The sequence below is a fragment of the Accipiter gentilis genome, chromosome 19 (genome assembly GCF_929443795.1).
Source record: "Accipiter gentilis chromosome 19, bAccGen1.1, whole genome shotgun sequence".
NCBI classification, from domain to species: Eukaryota; Metazoa; Chordata; class Aves; order Accipitriformes; family Accipitridae; genus Astur; species Astur gentilis.
Genome location: NC_064898.1, coordinates 8864381 through 8889664, shown reverse-complemented (window position 1 = coordinate 8889664; position 25284 = coordinate 8864381). Strand labels below are relative to the sequence as shown.

At 34.5% G+C, this 25284-nt stretch overlaps 1 protein-coding gene across 9 annotated transcripts in view; it reads right to left on the bottom strand.

Annotated features, from left to right (window-relative positions):
- Positions 1-25284, bottom strand: part of PSPC1 (paraspeckle component 1) — a 65991-nt gene that overhangs the window by 28856 nt on the left and 11851 nt on the right. For 3 of the 9 annotated variants that reach the window (XR_007508802.1, XR_007508801.1, XM_049822810.1), the window contains exons 5-8: positions 24991-25075; positions 23891-23999; positions 4879-4936; positions 460-629 (exon numbers count right to left, since the gene is read on the bottom strand). Coding sequence is in view for 4 of the 9 variants with exons in the window: in XM_049822810.1 (XP_049678767.1) it covers positions 460-629; positions 4879-4936; positions 23891-23999; positions 24991-25075 (422 nt within the window). In the remaining 5 variants the exon portion in view is untranslated. The other 6 variants (XR_007508805.1, XR_007508803.1, XR_007508804.1 and 3 more) reach the window with 5 other exon arrangements.

Below are 25284 nucleotides of genomic sequence, written 5' to 3'. Positions count from 1 at the left end.
TTCCAACATTTAACTGTTCATCAAAAACCCCAACAAGCTAACACATAGAATTTAGTTTCACAAAAGAAAAACCAGCAAATGCCTAAATCTACACATTACTTTGGTATGTTGTTCCTTCATCACTTTACAGAAGTGATTTTCTGTCAGTGAGTTTTTCGTGACAGGTCATACATGCAAAGTTTTGCCACAAGTGCTGTACATTCTACCCTCAATTTAAAGTCTGGTTACCGCTCAAAGAATTCACCCCATTACTAAGGGAAGTAGAATTTTCATAGTAATATCAAATAAAGATTCCCCTTCTGTGTTGTAAATTATTTACATCAACAAGTTTTATCAATTATTTTTAACAGATTCAAAACATGTAACATGTTCTTAGTCAGTGTGAAAATATCTTTGGTAACAAAAATGAGCCATGAGGCATGACAGCTATTCAAAGTAATTAAATTTGTGATACGTTACCACTGTTCCATTATCTGGCATCATTGGTGTTCCCATATTTGCAGCTCCTTCTGGTCCCATGGAAGGACCAGGACCCATTGCAGGGCCAGGTAAAGTTCCTCTGTTGTTCATATTCATACCCATCATTGGAGGAGGGCCTTGGTTACCAGCAGGTGCTGGGCTAAACGCATCTACGCAAAACAATCTATACTTAGAGCTGTCCTATCTGAATTTTACAAGAATAAACAAACAGTTTACAATATTTAAAAAGCCAAATGTACAAGACTTCCAATACTTGAAATAAATAAAAAAAATATTCTTTGAGACTGTACATTTATCTCAATCATCTGCTTTTAAACAGATTTTCATTAATTCCTATTATTTTGCATTACATAATCTGCCTCAGGTATTTCAAAGGCCTGAAATTTACAGCTAAAGATAGCTGTACGGTCTCTGCACAGGAACCGAAGTGTTCATATAGCATATATATGCAGTATACACACCACAATTTAGCAAAAATCTCAAGTGATTTTGCAGTAACTAGCAACTATAAGGCAACTTGGCTCTTTAGGGATCATAACATATTAAATATACATTTTCAAGAACTGTTCTACCAGTATTATGTTAAATGTATATAATGTTACCGTATATTAGTCTAACATCTAAATGCAATACCAAAGATGGTGCTCAACTTTACAATAAATTATTTGTAATATGGCATAAATAAATCTTGCATTTAATGTAATTTATTATAGTAAAAGTACTAGAAAACTGAGGGAAGTTTTGTTAGAAGTCAAGGTGACAGAAGTCTCCTCCAAAATTCTGACTCACAGTAGGAGGTAGAAGAAAAGCTTAAAAACTTCTTTTGAGGAGATCATTTAGCTATAATACTGTGCTAGGAAACACCATTCTGCCAGTACCCACTAACATACTCAACAGGTAGGTAAAATTGCCTTCTTAACATTTTCTCATGTTATAAGAAAGAAAAAAGTTGTTATATTTATCATTTACATCTGCTATTATGTAATATCATCAACTTTAAGACTGGTGGTGATGCGCTCCCCCCCGCCAACAATAATCCACCCTTTTCAGCCAAAAGTGTGCATCCAAACTTTGATAATGGAAGAAGACATACCTTTGGAATCTAGCCTACATTTTAAGTAATGACAACATACAAGAATATAAAGAAATATGACATGTTGCTAGACTGATAAACTTGTTATTTTTATTTCAAAAATCAACCTCTCACCTCTCATCACAACTGTAACTTCTTTAGTAATGAATATATAAATGTACATCATTTTAAGCAGGCCATTTAGCATAGATACAGTAATATGACTATCTGCAGGTATGCAAAATTGCATCTTCATTACCTGCCCTGAGTACACATATCTCACAGCAGTCAGTGAAACCACTGCATCCAAGATACTCTGCTGAAATTGCAGACCTGGGCTTGATCATATATACATTATGTCAACTGCAAGCTGCTTCGCAATAACAATCCATGCAACACAGTAGCACATGTAAAGTGCTAAACAAGTTTCTTAGAAGCAATAGAGAAAAATCCTGTAATTTTGAAAAGCAGAACTCATTTGAGCTTATTAATGAGAAACTCCAAGACCTCTCCCTATGACACTAAGTCAGAACAAAGGTACCCGCAAGTCCGATGCTTCTTACCAACCCACAAGCATGATCAGTTCATGTAGCAGGTAGGATATCGTGCTACAATTCAAGAGGATTACAGTTGAACATGCCCTATAACTGTTTTTTAGAGTCATCCATTCAGTGACTAAATACAGAATGAAAAGGGGAAGTCTGAACTGCCAATACAAGGAGAAACCTTTATCTTCAGTACTCTTGCAGGACTATCATGATGGCAGCGCTTACTATTGGTAGTAGTGTCATTAACTAAAAGCAGTCAATGCTCAATTATCCATTACTTGCTTGCTTACCAGCCCAATTAAATTTACCCAGCTGGCCACAGCAGGCAGTGTTCACTTATCTTTCAGCTGCAACAAAGTTCCTATCCTCTGTATCACACAAATGCACCCATACTGCTTCCAGGGTGATGTACAGTGACCTATACTATCGAACCTCTATGTCACTAAGCCAGTTTCAGGCAGAGTCAGCTCTGACAGGAGGACAGCTAGGGAGTGTAATGCAAGGGGAGAGTGGGGCCCTGCACAGTTTCAGCAACAGGCCACTACAGCATTTTAGCTGTACCTGAGAGGTTCTCCTAGCTCCAAAGCAGACCCTAAAACTAACCACTAGACCACTAACTAACCACTAATTGCCTGTTCTTTTTGGTGGGACACTGATGTTAGCAGTTAATTCACCGGACCAGGTTCAGTAACAGATGGAAAGCAGTCACCAGTGTTCATGCCACAATGCACAGACACTAAAAAAAGGTCTTTTTCTGCAATCTGGAGGACTGAAAAAGTACACTCCAAGTATCTGAACTGCACATGCCAAGGTCTGGCACAGCTGGCAACAAGCTATAGTCAATAATCCCCACCAATGCAGAGATAGTTCCCAAAAAAGTCTTTTCTTTTTCTATATTAAAAAGCTTATCCGCTGCACTTAGTATTACAGATCCAGTCATGCGCTGTGATGAGGCATATAGATTCTCTCAGAACTTGTTTGCTGCAGAAAATGGAAAAATGAGTGGTTCTGCACAAGTTAGCCCAACACTAATTAAATCCATCACAAAGTACCTTGCTTTCTAGTAAGGCTATCATACGGGTATTCCCATTACTGAAGATACTCCAGCTTCCCATTGTCCCACATGATGAAAAGTCGCAAATGGCACAGGTGAAGGCCAGTTAAAGTTACAATTCCAACAGAAATGTTGAGAAAGAATGGTAAGATCAACAATTAAAGGTTTACTACTTAAAGGTCTACTGCAGGTTTTGAGGGATGGGTTTTTTTTGGTTGTAGGGGTGGGGTTGTTAATGGGCTGGAGAAAAAAGAAAATCTCTATAGTGAGCTAACCTAAAATCCAGATACTGTGAAAACACTGTCTTTACCTATTCACTATAGATATTTTTCCATTTTTACAATTAGTTTTCTGTTACTGTACCTTCTTTTGCAACTACACATTTATTTCTAAAAGTATTTGTATCAAGTTTAAAATCAAGTCACAGCACAAAGCTAAACTATGACGAACATCACTGTTAAGTGTTAAAACCTGACAAGAAAAAGGGCTGTGAACTGATTGCTATAAATACACATTTAAAGTCTGTACATAAAAAGTGTATCTTGTGGATATGGACAACTGGCACAGTATCAATATTTACAAAGTCTCCTAATTAAAAGAAATTTTCAAGTAGACTGCAATAATGTGCAAAAGTAAAACTGTAAGATAAAAAAATTCAGTCACAATTTATGCTTCAGCTTCTTATTTGTAAGTAACTTCACAATGTCTTCCTTTAGAATTATTTTTAAAGCTCTTCATCTTCACTGAAAGAAGAGGCCTATTTCTATTTTGCAACTATAAGTGTGTCTCAATGAATGAATGCAAGGAAATGGTGAATAATGTATTGTAAAATCGGGACTAAGCAGATTCATGCATCTATAAATTCACATTACTCAAAAGGTCAAGTGAGAAAGTTTACTGAAGTTTTGTATGTACTTTCAAATTTAAAATACAAAAAAATATTATTAACTTTTCTTTAAATTATCATCTTAATTCATTTTAAATGAACATCAGGAAGCTTCCAAGAGATACATATTGATATTTAATACAGTTCAGTAAGTTTTGTTTTTTTAAAGAAATATCCTAAGTTTCAGTCTTGTTTAAAAGCAGATATTCTGGATAAGTAAGATTCCAAACTGTTTCAAGTCTGAATATACGAACCAAGCACTAATTATTAAGAACATACTTTTCTAGACTTCACAGTAACAGCTTTTAGCAGTGACAATATTTTAAGTCACAGTAGTAAACTGAGGATATTTGCAATTACAGACTTACAATAAATTAGTAAACACCAACCACATTATTGATTTATCTTTTGTCAGATACATCAACAAGAACTTACCAATTTTAAGCTCTACATCATTTCACTGCACGCAATTATAGTCCCAACTTTTACGAATAGGTAGTCCCTCCAACAAAAGAACGCCAAATACTTTCTGAATAGAAAATTCCTCTTTTATATCAGATAATTTCTAGAGCATTACCTTTCCCTGCCTTTTTGTTACTCTTAACTTGCACATCATATTTTTCTCCCACAGGTAGTCAAAACAATAAAATCAAGATACACCTTGGGAAAAAAACCACAGCTGTTTGGAAGCAGAATATGTGACTTTTTTTTACTTCCTAGTACTGTTTAGTCATTTTTACCAGTAATTGTCACTAATCAGTAGTGCTTGAGTAATATGTACAGTCCCAAAGAAAAAGAAATTTTACATTACAGAAGCCTTTTTCCTTCAGATCCCTACCTCCCATGTTTATTGCTCCACGAGGACCCATATCACCCATTCTCATTTCCTGTTCTCTCTGAAAGTAAACATAGTTTTCATGGTCAACCTATCATTCTTAGAACTTGCAATATTCCCATTTACTCCATGAAAATAAAAATTTTCAAGTTTCAAAAGTTTCCATTGATTACAAAAATGTAGAAGGAATAAAGTTAACTATACTCCCCCGTTTTTGTAAAATCAAATTGGAATAAGTTCAATATAGCAATGCTGTACATTTTTTGCATAATGCTAAAGGTTAAATATCACAAGTTTCATTTATCAGATGAAGCAGTCTAAAGCTCCCAAATAGTTATGTGATCAACTGCAAATGAATCCATCTTCATGCAGTGTTTTTCATTAATAAGAAGTATATTTTCAGTTAAAATGTAAATAAAGAGGTCTTATTACAGTATTGCCTAAAGGCCGTGGTTCAGTAATAGTCAATCTGGCTTCACAACTCTAAAATGCTTGTGTTGACTGGAAACCAAGCTCTGATGAGTTATATTATGGTATATAAACTCAATCTGCCAGTTCATCTTTGTTCAAATAGTTTTAACTTAACTTGGTGGTGGTACATGTTTTGATAAATTATATCACACTACTGATATGTTAGTTCAGATACTGACCATCCTTTTGAAACCAGCATAAAAATCTGGTATCAACATAAGCTATATAACATGCATTTATACTAAACAAACAAATAACATGCCAAATTGATCCAGATTCAACTGATGCTCAGTCATCCCACAGCAATAGAGTTCTGACATTTCTGATCGTGAACCACGGCCTGCTGTGAAACAATACTCAAAAGATAGTACCCAGAGTGGCAAAAATCATCTCTTACAGGAAAACAAAGTACACCTATCACAGATAATTCCAAGGGACTTCAGTATTAGTTTACATCAAAAGGATGAAATAGAAACAAATTCACAGTTCAAAATGAAAACTAATGAAACATACCAAAAATTCTCATGCATTTTCTGCAAGAATGTTAATGTATATTCCGCTCTCAAGTGAACACATATGTACTGAGAATAAGCATATACAAAAAAAATTTACCTGATTCTGAAAATCATCCCACTTATAATTTAAGAGTATAAGTTCAGATGCACTTTGAAAACAATTCCATATACTAGGCAACTGAATCTGTCTTGCTATAAGCAACCTTTAAATGGAAATATTAATCAAATGAAAATACATTCATAGTATTTTTACAGTTTCATATAACTCCTTTTCCTTCAGTCATGTTTGTGATGCCAAACATAAGTCTTCTATCTTCACACACCTAAAGCAGCAGACAGCAATATCTGACAGAGCAGAGTAAATAGTTTTGTAAAAATATCCTGGTATGGGAAATTGTCATAAGATACATGACAAAAGGCTCTCTGGTCAATAACTTCATTTTTACTAATATTAACCTAGAAAATGTACTTAACATAAGATTATATACTATTTTCAAAAGAAAATGGCTTAGTGTGGAGAAGAAAGGTAAGGCCTCATAACTGAAAGACACAGGCAGGTTTTAAGGTCCAGCTATGAAAGGCCATTGATGAACACAGAGAAGCACCTCTTCTTCTGACCCTAGAACCCATGTTAAAACTGCGTAACAAAACATGCAACTACTTTGTCAGATCTTTCACAGTAATGTCAGCTGACATTTTAAGTAAAATCAGCAGCCCTATTAGGATCAAACATACCAACAAACTGATACAAACAACTTGGTCACAAAATCAGCATACAACCTTGTTGATATCAGTCTGCTTTTACACCGCAACTCTGACATGAAGAAGCAGAAGGAAAAGTGGTATATTATCCCTAATGTCAATCCCTAGCCCAACATGATAGAAAAACACCATTGCTATCAGTTTACATTAATCAGACTGTGCGTGCATGCACGCGTGCATATATGCGTGTGTGAAACCAGGACATGCCACAAACAGCTCTGAGAGACTCTTTAGCTACAAGGGAAAGTACCAGATTTTTAATTACTGCACACAACTTACTTGATGCATCTCAGGTTCAACTCCAAGCTGGTGTTGTTTTTTTTTAAATGTGAAATGTGCCATATAAGGCAGGGCCAAGTACAATACCAGCTAGATAAGGATGTTTAGTACAGAGCTCTAAAGCTGCACGAGTTACTAGAACGTAACTCATTTTCTTTGCAAAGGATAGAAACATTGGCAAGCTATAACATACTTTTTTTAAAAAGCACACTACACTTCCTCCTAGCAATAAAGCAGTTTTTTCTCAGCTTGAAATGCTACCAGTCTTCAGTTAACAGTAAGTACAACAAAAGAGGGGGTAGAACCCATAATTTTTACTTGGTTTTAGTCTAGTCTAACCTTTATAACAAAAACTATGAAGTAATTATTTGCCATTTTGTAGCTTTAACTTTGGTATTGCATTATTACCATATAAAAAACCATTTTCAGCACGGGGCAATTCTTCTATACTGTTAACACAGAATTTGCAAATTTAAGATAAAACCCCTGTCAGAGAAAATACTCAATTTCAAATGTTAACTGACAGTATATATCATTAATGTAATTAAATGCTTGACATATTAACTATAAAAACATGTACTTAAATAATTTGCCAAAGCCTGTATTTGCAGGAGTCCAGATGATAACAACAATTCAGACCTATCCCACACAAATCGCATCCTAGACAGCTATTTACTATGTGAGCATAAACAAGTTACTGCAGGTTAAATTAGGTCAACTATTCCACAGGTTTTGCCCAAAATATGACAGAGAAAGGAATACCAACAGGCAGTTATGACAGAGTAGCCGAACCAGTGGTGGTTGATATTCCAGCCCACCTGAGAGCTCATTCTTGGATACTCAAGCTCTTTGCAGAACATAACAATGATTACGTTATCTTCTCAGAGCTTCTTTTCCTCACTATGCAACTGCCATTCTTCTGCTGAGTAGCAGCCTGCTTCAGCCCCTTCCCTGAAGCCACCCATAACTACCCGCAAGAGGGAGTTAAAATTGAGCAGCAAGAGAAGAGGCTAAACTTTTAATACAGAAATATGTAGGGAAGTGATTAAGAACCTCTGAAGTCACCCGGGTACCTGGGAAAACAACTTAAATTGGAAGAGAATAAGAAAAATGGATGATATGCAATTATAGGGGGAAAAGGAAGCCTTAAGACAAAGAACATGTAATTTAACCTTTAGGAAGATTTATTAAAAAAAAAAACAAAAAAAAACCAAAAAACAAAGGAAAGCAAACAGAGAATGAATGATATCTTATTGTAAAAAGATAATTGTTTACACAACTCAGAAGAAAGATTTCCAAATTACTTCTGTTGCAGGATTCTTATAAAATACTCCAGAACTCACTAATGCAAACAAACCTCAAGAAGGTCTGATTCATCCAAGTAATCTGCTTTTAGAAAAACTGCTACGATGCAACTACAGCATTATATTTGCTAGTTACTTTAGATACAAGCATTAAAAATTTTATTTCCTCAGAATTCCAACTCATTTTAATGTCAACTGTAAAAAGATCTACAAAAAATATTGAATACACTCAGTTTTCAGATTACATATATACTGTATATTTAATATAGTATAGATTCTCCCCTTTTTACAAGTATTAGAAATGATTTCTTGAGCATCTGAGGTATATCATGCACAACATTCTTACATCTCAATCACCACTGACACCAGGAATCTAACTATATAGAGAACTGCCAAGATGATTCTTCTGTTTTTAAAATGATTAGGGTATTTTTAAATTCACTCTATAAAACCATGAAACAAACTGTTTTGAAAAGACACCTAAGAATTGATACAGGAGAAATGTATCAGATGGAATTCCCTTCTCACACTGAAAACAAAAATACTAGTAGTAATAAAACTGGTTTTTTTAATTGACAAACCAACACTATTTTTTTCCCCTGGAAACAGGCCTTGTAATTGCAGCAGCCCAAAGAAAATTAAAAATCTTGTCTCCAACTGATGCAATATTCATGGTAACAAAACTGCCAAAAAAACTGGTATGGAAAAAATGCAGCATGGAATATTTTGGAACAAAAAGCAAGATATCAACAGAAATATTATGATAATAGATCATACAGTTTTCTTCAAGTGTTTGTGGCCAGGAGATGCACTTCCTAATTAACACAGGACTATTCACTCACCTCTCGGCTAAGGAATGGCAACCACAGTAACACTAAGACACAGCATCAAAAAAATGCCTTATCACAAAAGAACACCCCATAAATTTGCACATTAAAATCAGTAACTTAATTAGCACTTTAAGTTGTGTGTGTAGAGCAAAATGTAATTCACAGTGCTGTTGATTCTCACCTGTTTTCATTAACATGCAAACTGAATTCTATTCTCTAGCAGACTTCATATTTGTCAAAATAGGTATGACATTTCTTTACCTCTTATTAGAATTGATTACTCTAGAGCGGTTTATGTCATTAAGTTCTTTCTAGAGAAGAAAAATTATTTCCAAACGTGTCTCCAGGAGGCATAAGACCCTTAAACATTCCACAAAATTGTAATTTACTGAAAGATGCCTATATTTTAAAGACATATATCATACAAGTGGTTAAAATTGCTAGTTTGGCAGTCAAAACTAGAATTTGGGGGATACTTTCGATTGTGCATTATTTGTCTTCTCCTCAGAATATTCTACTATTTCACTCCAGTGGCTATCACTGGAAGTTAAGATGCCAGCAAGAAGTTAAAGTAATAAAAGCCTTCTCTTCCACCCATCCCTCTTGTCGCCTTTCCGTCTTTGGTTTATCCATCAATTAAGATCCGAAAGTTACAATATGCCATCACATGCAGTAATAGTAAATAACTTTAAATGAAAAACACTTATTGTCTTTCAAAATCCAAGATTACTGTGTGTTCCTGAGCACTGGAACCTAAATCCAGAGCTAAGACCCTCCTCTGAGCTGGGCGTCATACTAAATGATTCCAGAGATCTCTTCCAGCCTAAACTACTCAAGAATTCTATGAATTGAACGATAGCTCCCACCCAGGAGTCTGGGAAAAAAAGTAAGCTCTCTTACCACACACAAAATTACACGAGCAAATACATTAAACTAGGTAACAATTAAAGTAAATGTAGCTATAAAACGTGTAGCATACAGAAAACTACACAGCCCTATTTTTAAAGAGGAAGTCTAATGAAAAGAATTTTTATTAAGTTTAATTGCTGTCAACAGGACTCAGTCTCTGAGAAAAACATTCTAACAGGGCTAGAGCAGATAGTTAAAGCCAATCTCCTCTCCAGTGACTCAAGTCATTAAGAGAGTTGATGGAGATGACTCACTAAGTTACACCATTAAAAAAAACCCTAAACATTAAAAAACTTACATCTGTAAAAACAGGAATACACATTGCATGAAATATATGCAGATACATATATTCCAGTAAATGCTACAAGTTGGAAAACATTCCTAATGGTAGTAACTGGTAATTATAGCTGTTGAAAAAAACAAATTCTGATTTCCCTTATGGAAAAAAGATTTATTGTTAGTCCAGTGTATTTCTTCAGTACTTCCATCATTTCAATAAGATTGTAAAGGAAGTATCAAATTTATTAAAAAAGAGGAATTCCACTTAATACTAATTAACGGCAGACGTATAGGAATGTATTTGGGAAAAACCTCCATGCACTACATCTTTGTTCTCTGCTTTTTGTTTGGGGAAAAAACAAGAAAGGTCTTCAACTTCTGTGGGGCCTTCCCTCATTTTCCTTCTAGATCTTTTGGAGAGCACTCAGTTGCTAAAGGTAGTCCTCAGCATCTAAGCCCCACAGAAAAAAAACCAAATGTAGTTAAAACAAGCCAAAAATATTTACTAGTCTAAGCTGAAGTTATTCTTTAAAAATACAAACAAGTACTTTACTTCAAACAATGTTTTAAAAGTCACAGATGTATTGTTATAAAAAAATACTAAATTTAACGTGCAGGACAGCTACCACAGCATATTAAAAACATCAGTCTTAACATACCTTGCAACACATACCAGTATATTTTACACAAAGTTAATAAATAATTGGGTAGGATAGTATTCTTTTATACAACTTCATTAACTAAGTATTGAAAAGCCTCTCAGTGCATCACCTAACACACATTAACCCTGGAAAAGATAGAAATGGATTGCAGTTTTGTGTGTGAGAGAGAACACACACACACACCACTTCCATCTTACAGACTAAGAAGAAACTGTTTTCAAAAAGAAAGTTACATATTCTCTCAAATTCACCTTTATTTTAATACCAGCCATTTCTGATCTTTACAAGATGGAAGACAGTTTAACATCTTTAGGTGAAACCAGCTTCTAACTTCCAAAACATGCAAGTTGGGTTATTTTGGGGAGAGTACAGTGTTAAGCAACTGTGATCCTCCCAGTATGTTTTGGTTTTTAAGTCATCCTCCTACAGCTGGATGCAAAAACCAATCTGAAGAAAAGTTTACTTCCTTTCAATACATTAATCCCCACATGATGTTTAAGTCAGGTCTACGCTGACAGTTTTGGAAAAGTAAGCAGTTTAATTGCACTAATATTACTCACATTACAAAGGTATTTAGGGGACACCTCACCAACCAGCAACATTTAATGATCCCCTGAAAGAAAATATTAATACAGAAGAGACAACCACTAGGCTAAAGGACATTAAGCCCACAGACCATCTGGAGGCCCCTTGATTGTGAGCATCAAGGAGACTGAAAGATCCCAGAAATTGCAACACATTTTTACTAAACACTACAATGTAAATCTCATTGTACATGTTAGCACTCAAAAAGACTGTCATCTAATAGCAGCTGCAAAGTCTTACTAATGCAATCTGATTACAAGTATTGAAAACATTCAAGAATGAACAATCATTACATTATTCTCAAAAGACATTGCTGCAAGTAATCTTTTTTCTTAAGACTAGTTTCAACGTGAGTTGTAAGATTTTAAGTTTTCCTCAAAATCTAAGTCAAAGCACAGCTGAGTATTTTAATATACTTGCTGTTCTCGCATCTTGACCAGGAAAAATTGTATTTCATACTATCCAAATATGACTGCTGTTTATAAGACGCAGCAGTCCCCATGTCCTTTCCTTCATAATGCAGAAGAAACATTAAGGTATGTACCAGATTTTACTTACATTTCAGGTGTTCTTTTCTCTTATTTGATTTTTTTAAAATCCAAAATGTTCTAGTTAATTCCACCTCTAAGAAAGCAAACCTGTGACATCCTGTAGACGATGAGCACGTACTTACACAATCAAAAAGTAAAACTGGATCAAAAATGTATTTTCTTTTTAGAAAATGTGGACGAAAACACCACCACTGAAAGAGGAAAGAAAATATACTTTTCACCACACAAAAGACTCCCAAACACTCCTGCTATTCACCAACCTCCATGTAGCACACTGGGATTGTTCCAGCCTGGAAATACGTTTCAGCTACTACTTCAAAATTAGCAAAGGGAAAACTAAAAAAATCTGGTAGAAAAATACTGATGCAAGAAGGCAAGTTAAGAGCTGGCTGAAGTTCTTTCAAAGAAAAAGTCAACTGAAAATGGCTAATTACCTTAGAGTGAAACCTGTCTGCAGTAAAGAGTCACTCCCAGTAAACTGTTAAAATATTGTCAAAATTTATTTTTGTCAAAATTTAAGTTTGGGGTAGAAAGTAAACTAGATTAAGAAAACAGTCCAAAATACTTGCAACTGTTACACAATGGAGACATTTTCTCACTCCTATGTCATGAGAAGCAGAAAATAACCACTGCTCTGAACTACAGGAATAACGCAACAAATGAGAAGAGACAAATGAAATTCAAAATTATGTGGGGAAAAAATGTGAATAATCATTACTGGTTTTCATCTCAGAACGAGTGAACGAAAGAATACTTACTGTCTGAGCCAGAAAAGGTAGCATTGTATGAATAGAGAGTTTATCAGTCACTGATTTGGATGCAGAGATATTCACCCATCTTCGATATTAAAACCTGGCTATCACTACTACAGTAGTCTACATGCCTATAAAGATTTTTCTGAAGTTCTTTATCTAGTTACCTTAGATGCTAAACTTGAAAATTGCAATCTTTTACAGAAAATATCCAAAGTCAGTAACTTGAACAAAAGCACAAATAAATATTTATTTTAAAAGCTTATGTGCTTTTTAAAGACCTTTTTTCACATAAGCTACTGCAGCTTCGTTTTACACAGAACTCATACTTTCAGAATGCTGTATTACAGGCCAAAAATTCAGATAACAATCTAACTTGTTAACATAAAAAGAAGAGTCTAAAATAAGCCAAGATTTACTGTGGAACCTACTCTGTTGATTATAGAACTTTGCTATGTATCAAGATTTATGTCTTTTCTGCTTCATTATTTTGTCTTTTAGTTACTTGCTGCTTCTCGGAATTTTAATACTGCATTTAAAACACTGCATTAATATATAATTTCTGATGTTTCTTCCCACCTCTCCCACTTCCATTTGTTGTAATGCAGTAAAATATTGTATACACAAGATCTACAGAATAAAACTGACTAAAAAGGTTCCTCATTTTCTCACAATGTGGAAAATGTTATTCACCAGCCAAAAAATTAATGTATACAGAAGGCAAAAATCTGTCCCCAAATAAATTGCAATAAACAGTAGCTAGGAATAAAATCCAAAGATTTTAATTCCAAGCCTCTAATTCAATCACCTGTACAGGTAAAGGAAAATCCTACCATGTGCCCTCACTGCCTATGGCTATACAGATGAAGCACTTTCTGAGGGTCTAACTGCAAAGACAGATTTATTATTATTTTTTTTCAATCACCATCACTGTTGACCATTTGAAAGCAAACAGGAACAGAGGTTTCTGTCAAAACTTCCCCTTGATCTAACAACTAACACTCACAAGGAAAGTAAAATTCTACTTCTCAACTATTTTAAGGTAAAATTCAGAAATAAATAATTTTTCACAAGACAAAGGTGCTAAAAGAAGGTAACCACTTTAATGGATTCAGAAACCCTTTGGGGAAAGAGAAAAAAGAAAATAAGATATCTATATATGAACTCACTTAATAGCAACTTCCTCATTACAACACTCTGTCAATTAATCTGGTTCCACCAGAGTTAAGAGCCACTTTAGATACATGGAACCAATATATAAAAAAATTCTTCCATTTCTATTAACTTCATTTTTGGAATTACAGTTATGAAAATCAAAACATGGATTAAATACAGTTCAACAGCTGAGCATAATGCAAATGTTTTTCATTTGTAATCAATTTAAGGCACTTCACTGTTTACTTACCTGAAAACTAGTGTCTGAAAGCAGTATCTACCATATCACCAAGTTCACAGTTGATACATGTAATATAATTGCATTACATTCACGTCTTCAGAGGTATATCAGAGAACTTTATGCTGCAGCTTAGAATTACTCTGATTTTATTTTAGGTAAAGAAATGTCATGAAAGTAGGTAAGTATCAAAATAGACATCCATGGGAGCATGGAGGATACCTTACTTTTACAGAACAAGTTGCAAATGATTTAATTTAAGATTCACTCCACAAGTCATCCTGGTGAGTGTGGAGTTGAAGGGCTGTTTAACTGGTAACAAAGTCTGGACTAACTGTAGCATCATGCAGAAGTATACTAAAATTTTTAACTGAAAATTGGGTGTTATAAAGCAATGCTGCATTTTAGATTTCCCAAATGTTAAGTTTTCCTTTTACAGGAAACAAGTCTAGGCAAATATTAAAACAGAGTAAACATTGGACTGATCCAAAACAACACTTTTCTCCAATTGCAAGATCAAGGATAAGATGAAGTGCAAGTCATCGCTGTTTACTTAGAAGAAAAACTAACCTGCCAAGAATAACCTTTATCATGAAGTTTTTATGTAAAAATCTAACTACTTAATTGGAATGTCAAATATAACATTGCAAAATAAACTTAAAACACTTAAAAGCAGCACTAGTTGTAGCAACAGTACACTAAATTTGCCAGACTTTTGTATTAACAATTTTTCCTCACCGAGAAGATATTACATTTGATAAGTTGTAACAAAAGAGTCCAATTTTAGTTACTATCCCATAACTGATCTGAGTTACCAAGTAATTAAAATATGCAAGTATTTGCCAAAATGAAGCTGAAAGCCAAAGTTTTTCATTGCTACAGGTAAGTCCTGTAGGAGAAACTTCTAACAAACATCTGCAGTCTGTTATACATGTTATGAATGTTGCTTACAATCAGAATAGTTCAATGTTTAAGATTTGCCCAACAAAGTTCTGGCCTGTCCACACATCCAGCACTTAAAAAACATGAACAAAGAAGCATCAATGAAACTCCCTGACAGGAAACCAGGCTCCAGTTGTTTTCCAGCTCTCCATAGTTTTCCAGCTAGTACTTTTATACAACCTGGAGGCCATTTACTGTAAAACAGGAGCAAGATGAGGTAGATTTGATTGAAGACAGACACTTATCATTTGAATAAACAGAGTTCTGACTGAGGAAAACAGTATATATTGTACCAGGCAAGTCTAGTATTTTGATCAAAAGTTTAAGCAACTGGTCATCTGAACAAATCCAAATGGATTAAGAAAAATTGCTTTCTAGTTAAATTCCCTGACCCAAGTCCACACAGAGTAACTCTTAAGCTACAGTGGCTCTCATCAAAAGATATGTAACAAAAACTACTATTTTATTTATGTACTATAGACCCAAAGGTCAAAATCATGTTAGGGACACAATGGGCATCACAATGAACAGGGACAAACAAGAACAGCTGGTTCTTACCTAAAGATATGCAAGTTCCCCTACAGATAAACACGTTTAATAATTCAGAAAGGACAGGGGGGGAACAAACACAAAGACTCATAAGAAAATCAAATTTTAAAAGGATTATAAAAAACAGCACTATGTAGAGAAGAGAAACAAAGCCTGAAGAACCTAATTTTGACATTATATTGTCTTTTTCAGATCTTTTGCATTAATACATTTAGAAGAGACACTTACCAGCTAACCTGTCACAAGTACATCAACAAAACTGCTTTCAGCCCCACTAGTAAAAGCAGCGTGCTTCATGTCATGTAAAAAACAAAACTAATACAAATACTCTTTCATCCTACGCAATGCTAAGTCTAAATTAGTGAGCCATTAGCCACCGTAGGAAATCATAATGGGGACAGACTTTTTAGTAGGACTTGCAGCGAGAGGACAAGGGGTAATGGTTTTAAACTAAAAGACGGTAGATTCAGGCTAGATATAAGGAAGAAATTTTTTACAATGAGGGTGGTGAAACACTGGAACAGGTTGCCCAGAGAGATGGTAGATGCCCCATCCCTGAAAACATTCAAGGTCAGGTTGGATGGGGCTCTGAGCAACCCAAACTAGTGGAAGATGTCCCTGCTCATTGTAGGGGGTTGGACTAGATGACCTTTAAAGGTTCCTTCCAACCCAAACTATTCTATGATTCTATGATAACATTCAGGAAAAACATCTTTAAATGGTAAACTTTAAATATATTTGACTCTTCAAATGTTAGCTTCTATTAACCAAGATATTAAACTCCCCATCTGAACAGTTATAAAATGGCTCTACAGAAGCTCATCTCACCTTTTATTCCAAAATAAAAATGCTAATTCATCTAACAATAACATGTAATCTCTGGAAAATTGAAATGGAACCTAAAGAAAGACTTGATGGAAGACAGAAATATCAGACTGAAATTCCATATTCCTCATGGAAGATTTAATAACCCAGAACAAGCATTAGCTCTGATAATGAGATAAACCTACTTGATGCCTACACTACAGAAAGGAGGCTTATGAAATAATCATCAGAAAAAACCTAAATATTTTAATTAAAAAAATAGCATTTAGACTGGTATCAGAAGACAGGCAACCTCACTAATACAAGTTAATTTCTATGTCTTGGGTTACTGCATTACCACTACTAAAATTTTCCACTTCATGAGAGCTACTGAAGCAAAGCGTTAAGAGACTAAGCAAAAGGTCAGAGGCTTATTGCTCACACTTGAAGAAAAAAACTGCTCAGAAGGCATTGCGTCTTGAGAGAGAAACCAGATCTATAAATAAGCCTTCCTCACACTAAGCAACAAATCTATTAACAGGTTTCCCCACATCAAAAAATACTATTTCTACAGAAATTTCACTTACTGCTTCTTGGATATTTTACTCTTCATTTAAAGACAGACCCTTTGAATAAAGACAAACTTTTCTAAGCAGGGGAACTTATTTTGGCTGCAAGTCTCAATGCCACCAAGTAAGATCTCAGCATTTAGACAGGTGGATGAGTCCAAAACAGGTACCAAGTAGACAACTGAAACTTAGTTAGTTTCTTCTTAGTCTGGGTAAATACGTGTACAAACTCCAAGTCAAATTTAACTCCAGTAGCTGAGGAAGAAAAAATGAAAATTATTAAGGCAAGCATTAATTTTAGTTTCTTCAAAATATGTAGGGCATTTACCAAACACTTAACATTAACAACGGCTTTCACTAAATTATTTACAAAAGCTTCGTTCTTACTTGTCAGAAGATGAAAAACTGAAGAACTCAGTATTTGAGGAACTTAACTTAGGTAAGTAGATTTTTTTTTTAAACTTGTGAGCAGAAAAATTTTCAGAAATTATATTAAAAATATTGAATATAGGCTTATTAAATCTGCTCTTTAATAATTTTTTTTATTTTCATTTATAAACCCCAGGAAATAGAAGCTAAGTATGCAAATGGAGTATTCTATAAACAAACACACCAAAGGCATTTGCAGTCTTTTCATTAATGCTTAAACAAAAATGGCATCTGCTAAATCTGATGCCTCATGAAGGCTGACAAAGACTGATGTCATTCTGCCATTTCATATGAAGCATCTGAAGAGTGTTAGTTTCTTGATCAGTCTTACTAAAAGAAAATTAAGTTACAAACAAAAACAGATAAACTAAAGAACACGGACAAAATAATTCCTTGTCAGTTACTCTAGAAGAGAACATACCTGGGAATGGTTACAAGCAGTACCGCAACAACTAAATTCATACTGGAGATTTATGCACATTTGACATCACATTAAGGGACAAAAATTACTTATGAACAGTCACTTGTTTGCAAGTTCACAAGAAGTAAATATTAGTATGTTCTCAAGTACTTTGTGGAAACATGAGAAGATGATGGCAGCAGAGTAAAAGATTTTAGTCTCCTAACACAAGGAAAACTTAGCACATTACCCTAGATATTCACAGTTCACACACACTGAAATATAAAGTTATAAATTAAATGTAACATTGTAATGATTATTTGCTCCATTACTGAAAAATTACCTTAAGTAGCATCCTTGATACACATAAAAACAATCTAGAAAGTCAATTACGAGCCATCCTAAAACAGTCATGAAATAAATACTTGCAAACAATAAAATATTATTCCACAAATAGCATCAGTTTACATCTACAAACACATAATATGCTACAAAAAGATGGCTGAAGTTCTGCATTGATTTTTATGCAATGTCTTTTCATACTAAAAGCAGATATGGCCGTTAAAACAGTTTTTATATCTGACAATGTAATTAAAGGCTGAAATAATACAATGTGAATATTTTAAGGCCTGTTAAGGAATTATTATTCTTAAAGCACCAAATTTAGTATCTAAAACACTGAGGAACAGAAGAAATGCAAGATTTAAGTATCTGTCTACTGATACATATCACTGCAATCCTGCAAAAAACAAAAAAAAAAATTAGTGCTACTGCCAAAGCTAAGACCACCCACAAAAACACAAACTGCATATTTATACACTGCTTGCTCAAAAGCCTAGCCTAGGTTGCTTTATGCATAGGAAGGAACTTGATCACTGAGGTAAAACCACTGCCAAGAAAGCAAGAATGTTTTGTCGGGTTGGTTTTTTCTTTTAGTTCTACATTTAATAATCTGCCTTTCTTCAAGCTAGTTTTACCTTAAAAGGCTTTTAAGGTGTCAAACATGAACTACTTCTTCCACAAGTATGTATGCTGGATTGCAATAAGGAGGCAATTCATCTCTCCCAACGAAGCTCTACAAAAGAGCTTTTATAAAGCAGCTTAGCTTTACAGCAGTTAAAGAAACAGAGACTTTATTCATACAACCTCACAAAACGTCACCACCATCAGCTTCATTGAGTACACTAGGCTGTCAAGATAAAATAACCAAATTTTAGTAGTAGTAGAAAACAGATCAAATTTTAAAAGATCCTTGGAATTTTTCATTAATTTATTTATTATTGGAAATGTGCCTTAGTTTAGTTTTGAATAAGGCAGGAAACAATTCTGCATTCAGTGAAAATTCAAACTTCTTGCATAACTGTGGCTTTTGAGTGTAATGGAATCAGAAGACAGAATAAAAAATGCAGTTCTATTCACTTAAGAGCCAGGAAGTGCAAAAAACTATTCCTGAATTATTATTCCTGAAAACTATTTCTGAATTCCAAGGAAATCCAATAGCCTCATTTCAAAAATGTTTACTACTTAACTTGCAAGTGAACGTACAAGTGAGGGATAAGATAGACCTTAGTAGGCTCAAAATAATAAAGAAATGGGAAGCTACATTCATGAACTGCTCCAAAGAAGGACAAAACTCTTAGAACAAAAGCTAAATATGTGAGGTTTTTTCAATCAAGTTTCCGGCATTCCTGAACCTATGAACTTTGTCATTGTTTGGGGATGTACTTTTTTACTCCCTTGCTTTCATCTGTCTTACAGCTTTTGATCTAAGTCCACTACAATCTCTGCTGTTGAGGCAATCTCCACTGCATCAGCGAGTGTCACTTTATGCTGATACTTACACAAGATACTTGAGTAGGAGTGCTTCTGTGTAAGAAAAATTAAAGGAGCACCAGAAAACATCTACAAATAATTCCTGAAAAGACTAGGAGATTTAAAAAAAGTCAAGTAATATACAAAGTCTTGCATGAAAAAACAGTAAGCATTCAGAAGTTGAAACTGATTAACTCACAAGAAACAGTTCCTTACAAATGCGAGTTACACTTGAAAAAGGGGGAGCTTCCTTAAAGGGGAGAGGACAATGACATCCAAAAATCTAAACTCCCTCTTTTAACCATCAGTAAGAAGACGTGTAAGCTGCAGGCCAGTATCACAGCTATTGTTTCATTAAGTACAATACCAAGCTGACACTATTTTGCAGTTACTACAGAATTAAACCTGTGCACCATAAAACTACAACTCCTATATATTTTGTTCTCTTTTGTAGACACAGGAAAACTATTTTATCACACTAAATCCAAATCACTCTCTTTTCACTCTTCTAAGCTGGTGACGTGAATAGAAGTAGTTCCTGGAACGTGAATTATTTGGCTCTGAGCTTTAACTATGTAAGTCATTCACAATTGGATAGTAACCATTGCACAGTTTGAATAATTAATGTATTACTAGCATTAGAAGTACTATATTTTATTTTTAAATATTTGTGCTGCTGAAAAATAAAATATTGATTCCGATCACCATCAGCACGCTCCTCTTTCAGCAAGAAATACGTATGCAAAATAAAAATTAATTAGCCAAATATTACAGGAAAGCAAGTTTCCTGATTAAGCTATTGTGAAATTAGAATGCATATATATTGAGCTGGAACAGCAGATTTCAACTAACTGACTTCTACAAAGCAAGTGAAACCCCTAACCAATACGAAAGTGTTGATCAATAACTTATCTACTAGAGATCACATAACTAGATTAATAAATTGTTTAGGTATCACTAGGCTGCCCATTAGATTAACAATCAATGCAACCAAATCTTTAATGTACAACATGACCATGAATAAGAATGCCTCAGGAAGAGAAATCCCCTCACAGAAAATATTTTTATCATCTGCAACTAAACCAAGTAACTGGTAACTGCATTAAACCTGATTACAAGACATTTTTCAAAGGAGTTATACTGAAAAATCAAAGTTTAACAAGTTAGGGAAAAGATACAGAAAGAAATTTTAAACAAGAAAGCCTAATGCTGCAGCCTTATATGAGAGGTTCCAATTCTGGTTGTCATTGCACTTACCATTTATGTCCTTCTTTTATACTGAACAGTAAAAGGGGATAGGATATAAGTGAAGGAAGCTTACTTTTCAAAGCTTTTAAGAAACAAAAACAAGGATTAGAAACAATTATTATTTTCTTTCTAAATACATCGTTGGCAGAAGACTACAATATGTTATAACGATTATGCCAGAAGAGTTTATCAAGACCTGATATGGTAAAAACTATCCACCAGTATCATAAATTGCAATTTTTACCATGAAGCAACTTTTAAAACAGGGAGTAACTTTTTTCAGTGTATGTACAATGGTAATCTGAGACTAGAAGTAGATGGGAGTCTGTTCACCGTAAACAAGTATTAGTAAGAATAACTAAAAAAAATTAGTTGTATAAGAAATTCTACTAAATTGAGAAAAGATTTGATGTATCATTTTGCAATCTCCTGAAAAGGTCTACAATTCTTCTCTGCTGCAAAATGCAAAGGCTTTTTCAATTCCCGTTCACACTATACAACTTCAGTACCATTATCTAAAGACATGTTAAAATGAACACCTATAAAATGATAGGCCATCCTTAGGGTTACAGAGCTGCCCTTATTAGAAACAGTTGCTAAATACATCACTTACAATTTTGTTTCAATTCTTCCTCTTTTAAAGTTCAAAGGACATAGTAGTAAAACTTAAGTCAACATGACCAGAACACTAAAGACTAGTCTGAATACTACAGGAAACATTTATTTTTTTTTAATTATTGTATATGCCACTTCAACTTCACATAACATTCAGAAAATAACACCTGTACTATATATTCCTTTATAAAACTTACAAGACTTTTGGTAGGGTTGTCACTGCACAGCTACATCTATACATTCTTGCAGTGTATTAATTAGTTCCAGATGAACGCAAAATTCCAGCAATGCAGCTCGGTGGGAAAGCTACACTCTTCCACCTTTACCTTTCCCCCCAAAAAAATTTCATTGTATAAAAGTCACAAAAAACACATATAGTGATTGAAGTGCTTTCCATTTGAACCACTCCTCTTCCCTTCTTACACTACATTTTTGCTATGTCCAGCACACTAACTTGAACAGTTCCTATTCACACAAGAGTTAGGAATTTAAAGATGCAGATAAGCACGAGGATGGCCAAACTGTGGCAAGCAATTCAAGCACAGAGGCTAACTAACAACATCAAGACAGCTCCAACAAGAAAACCAGTAGAGGTTGCTGTGGCCAGCATTACCTAGTATTCCCCAGCACCCCAAGCTATAGGATATAGGCCGCAATCTCCTAACAGCAATGGAAACAGAGAGCTACTACCATCTCAAGCCTGTGAGTTGGCTCCCCAGCTTCCCCTTCCTGCAGCTCTCTGCAGCAAGTAGCATGGGTCTCACAGATCAGCCACAGGAGGATTTTGACATGTAGCTTATAGGGTCAGAAAATCAGGCTACCCCAAGGGATGCTACATGAAGGTATTATGGTAAAATGAAATTTCATATTTGGCACTACAGAAGTCACAATCAATAAATGCTATTTCTAAATTACATCAGACAATTGTTATATGCTATTTCACAAAGTATGTTTAATGATATGTGGGAACACACTGAAGGACATTATGAGTTTTGAATTCTTCATCTTCATCACCCCAAAGAAAAGACATGCTGAAAGCAGTTTTCTCTTACAGTGTGAGCACATATGGAAATAAATGATTGACTGTTTTCTGCTGCAAAGTTTCTCGAAACACAATCAGCAAAATCATCTGATAGCTGTTAGTAACATCAAAGGAACAATTTTGCTTCCTCCCCATCTTTATTAAAAACACTAAGGGGCAGAGGATGGGAAAAAATATCCTGCTGAGAACAGGAAATCTTTTATTTTCTAACTTCTCCTAGTATGTCTCAGAACATACATAATATATTCTTCTCAGCCCTACAGAAAACGTTATGGTATAGAATGTAAGATCGGTATTTCTTTCACAAAACACAAAATCAGAAAGTAGCTGAGAAACCAGCAGTTTATTTTTGATTTACGTATCAAGTGGTACCTGTAAAGGGGAGCAAAATTCCCTCCTGCAGATTACAGTTGTTATAATAATGTAAAAGAGCACTGTGTGGATCACTTACTCATTGCTTCCTCACCAAGAACAGCTGTAACAGTAAAACGTATCCTTCTCACATGAAACTAAAGCATTCACAATACAGGTTGCGTTCATTTAACTGCTTTGGTTGGTACAAAAAAAATAATCATGCCCTCAACCAAAACAGATCATCATGAAAATTTAGAAGCTGACTCCTCTGATACCAATGTTTTGCTAGTCCTGCAGGATGCATCTTCAGTGGCAGAGCACACCTAAATTACTAATATAAATAATGTAGAAATTATAGCAGCGGACAATTTTCTTTTCCACCTTTATAATCTTTCGGTCACCTTTAGTAAAGACTTTGAGGTTTTCCTCATCTACTTTTACAGTAGGGTCAAAGGAGAGAGTGATTTTAGGCTCCATATGAAGTTAACACTGCCCATTTTGTTTCTGAAGTGTATTATTCCTAGTAAGTTAAGCATAAATCAAAACAAGAAATTCAAATAAGCTTAACAGCCTGAACTGGTTTAAAATTTAAACCTTCAGTCAAACTAGGGCACCTCCTCAGGGAAACATAATTTATTCCCTTGGCCTCCCACTCCAAAAAATTCTGTTATTTTATTGGAAAAATTCATTTCCCAAATAAAAAAGGCAAATTATTATCTGAACACCTTCATTTAACTGAAGTGTTACACCACCAGCTTGTAGGAAAAATAACAGTGATGCCATCATACAAGAGAACAACTACACTATTAAATTTCTACCACTCCATTCATGAGAATGATGGAATACTGAAGGAAAACCAGGAAACAAGGCGGCAGCAGCTTAATAGCTAGTATGTAAAAATATTAGAATAAAAAAGAATTCTTTTACAATTTGGACTTTCTTCACAGAATTTTACTTACATTGTCCATGAAATTTGGCTTAAATCCTCCCTCCTGCTGTCGTCGTAATTCCTCCTGTTCCCTCTGGCGTAGCATCTCTTCTTCACGACGCCGATGTTCTTCTTCGTGTCTAGAATATTTTTCAAAAACTATGTCAACTTAGACTCTTGACCTGTTCAGGCTTGTACTCAGTCTCAGGAGATAGGATCAAATATATAAAAACCCTGGTCATTATTTATTTATTTTTATATATGGTGTAAGGCACTAATCTACTCCACCTGATGGGTTTGAATATTATTGAAATTTGTGATTTGTTTTTTTAAACTGGAATACAGGTAATCACAATACCAGTCCATTCTATAACTGTTCTTCTGGCTACATATTGGTAAGCAGGTTAAAATACTCCACTTCTTAACAAGTTACTATGTATTAAAACATTTCAATACTGCCAAAAGACTCATTTTTTTAACTCTGCAAAATGTTTTGTGTTTTGTTCTTGTTTCTCATCTATATTTCTTGTGATATTTAACATAAAAGTATAAACTCCATCAACATGATACTATCTCTTATTTTCTTGTTTTAGCAGATGCATAGAAACAAGTATTTGTATGAATCAGATCTTAAACTAAAAACTGTTTGCAACATACCAGAATGTCATGTGAAAATACCCCCAAAAATCTCATGTCAGACTATACATTTGCAATGCTACTATTTCACATGCAGATCACCTGCCCATAAATCTCAGAAGCACATTCATATATCTATTACAGCTGTGCTTGTGTCACAAGGTTAAAATAAATTACATGAAACGAAAAAAATTGTTATGAAACTTCTACACTATTTAGAAAGCTCAGAAATTTACAACAGAACTAGTAGAGCTGAAATAAATGAAAAAATTCAAGAAATACCTGAAATCATTCTCTTACATAAGCATAAGCCATTGCTTTTCTGTTCAAGAACATTAACAGAAACATCACACATTAGGCTTTTGAAAGTCAACTTTTTAGCAGCAGAAATTTTTATTTGGTATCAAAAGCAAGCTCTACAAGCTAGAGTATCTAAATTCATGCAGGCCTACAGCAGCTGCATGCCACACCTTTGCACAGTAGAAGACAAAATACCTCAATTGTATCTGCTTGCGTTTTTGAAGTTCTTGATTTCTAAGTTCTTCCAAACGCCTCAATTCTTCTTGACGGCGCATAAGATCTAACAGGATTAAAAACGTAATAAAGATAAAAGTCACCAATCAACAACGTGGCAACAGAAAAAAAATTGCTATTACTGTCAGATTACAGTTCTAACATTCAATTTTTAAAGAAATTTCTCAACGCATTGAACTAGTTTCTTCCCATAAAGCTAAGTCTAATATATGAAAAAAACACATTGGGATCCATGGCTCACAGAAACATGGAAAG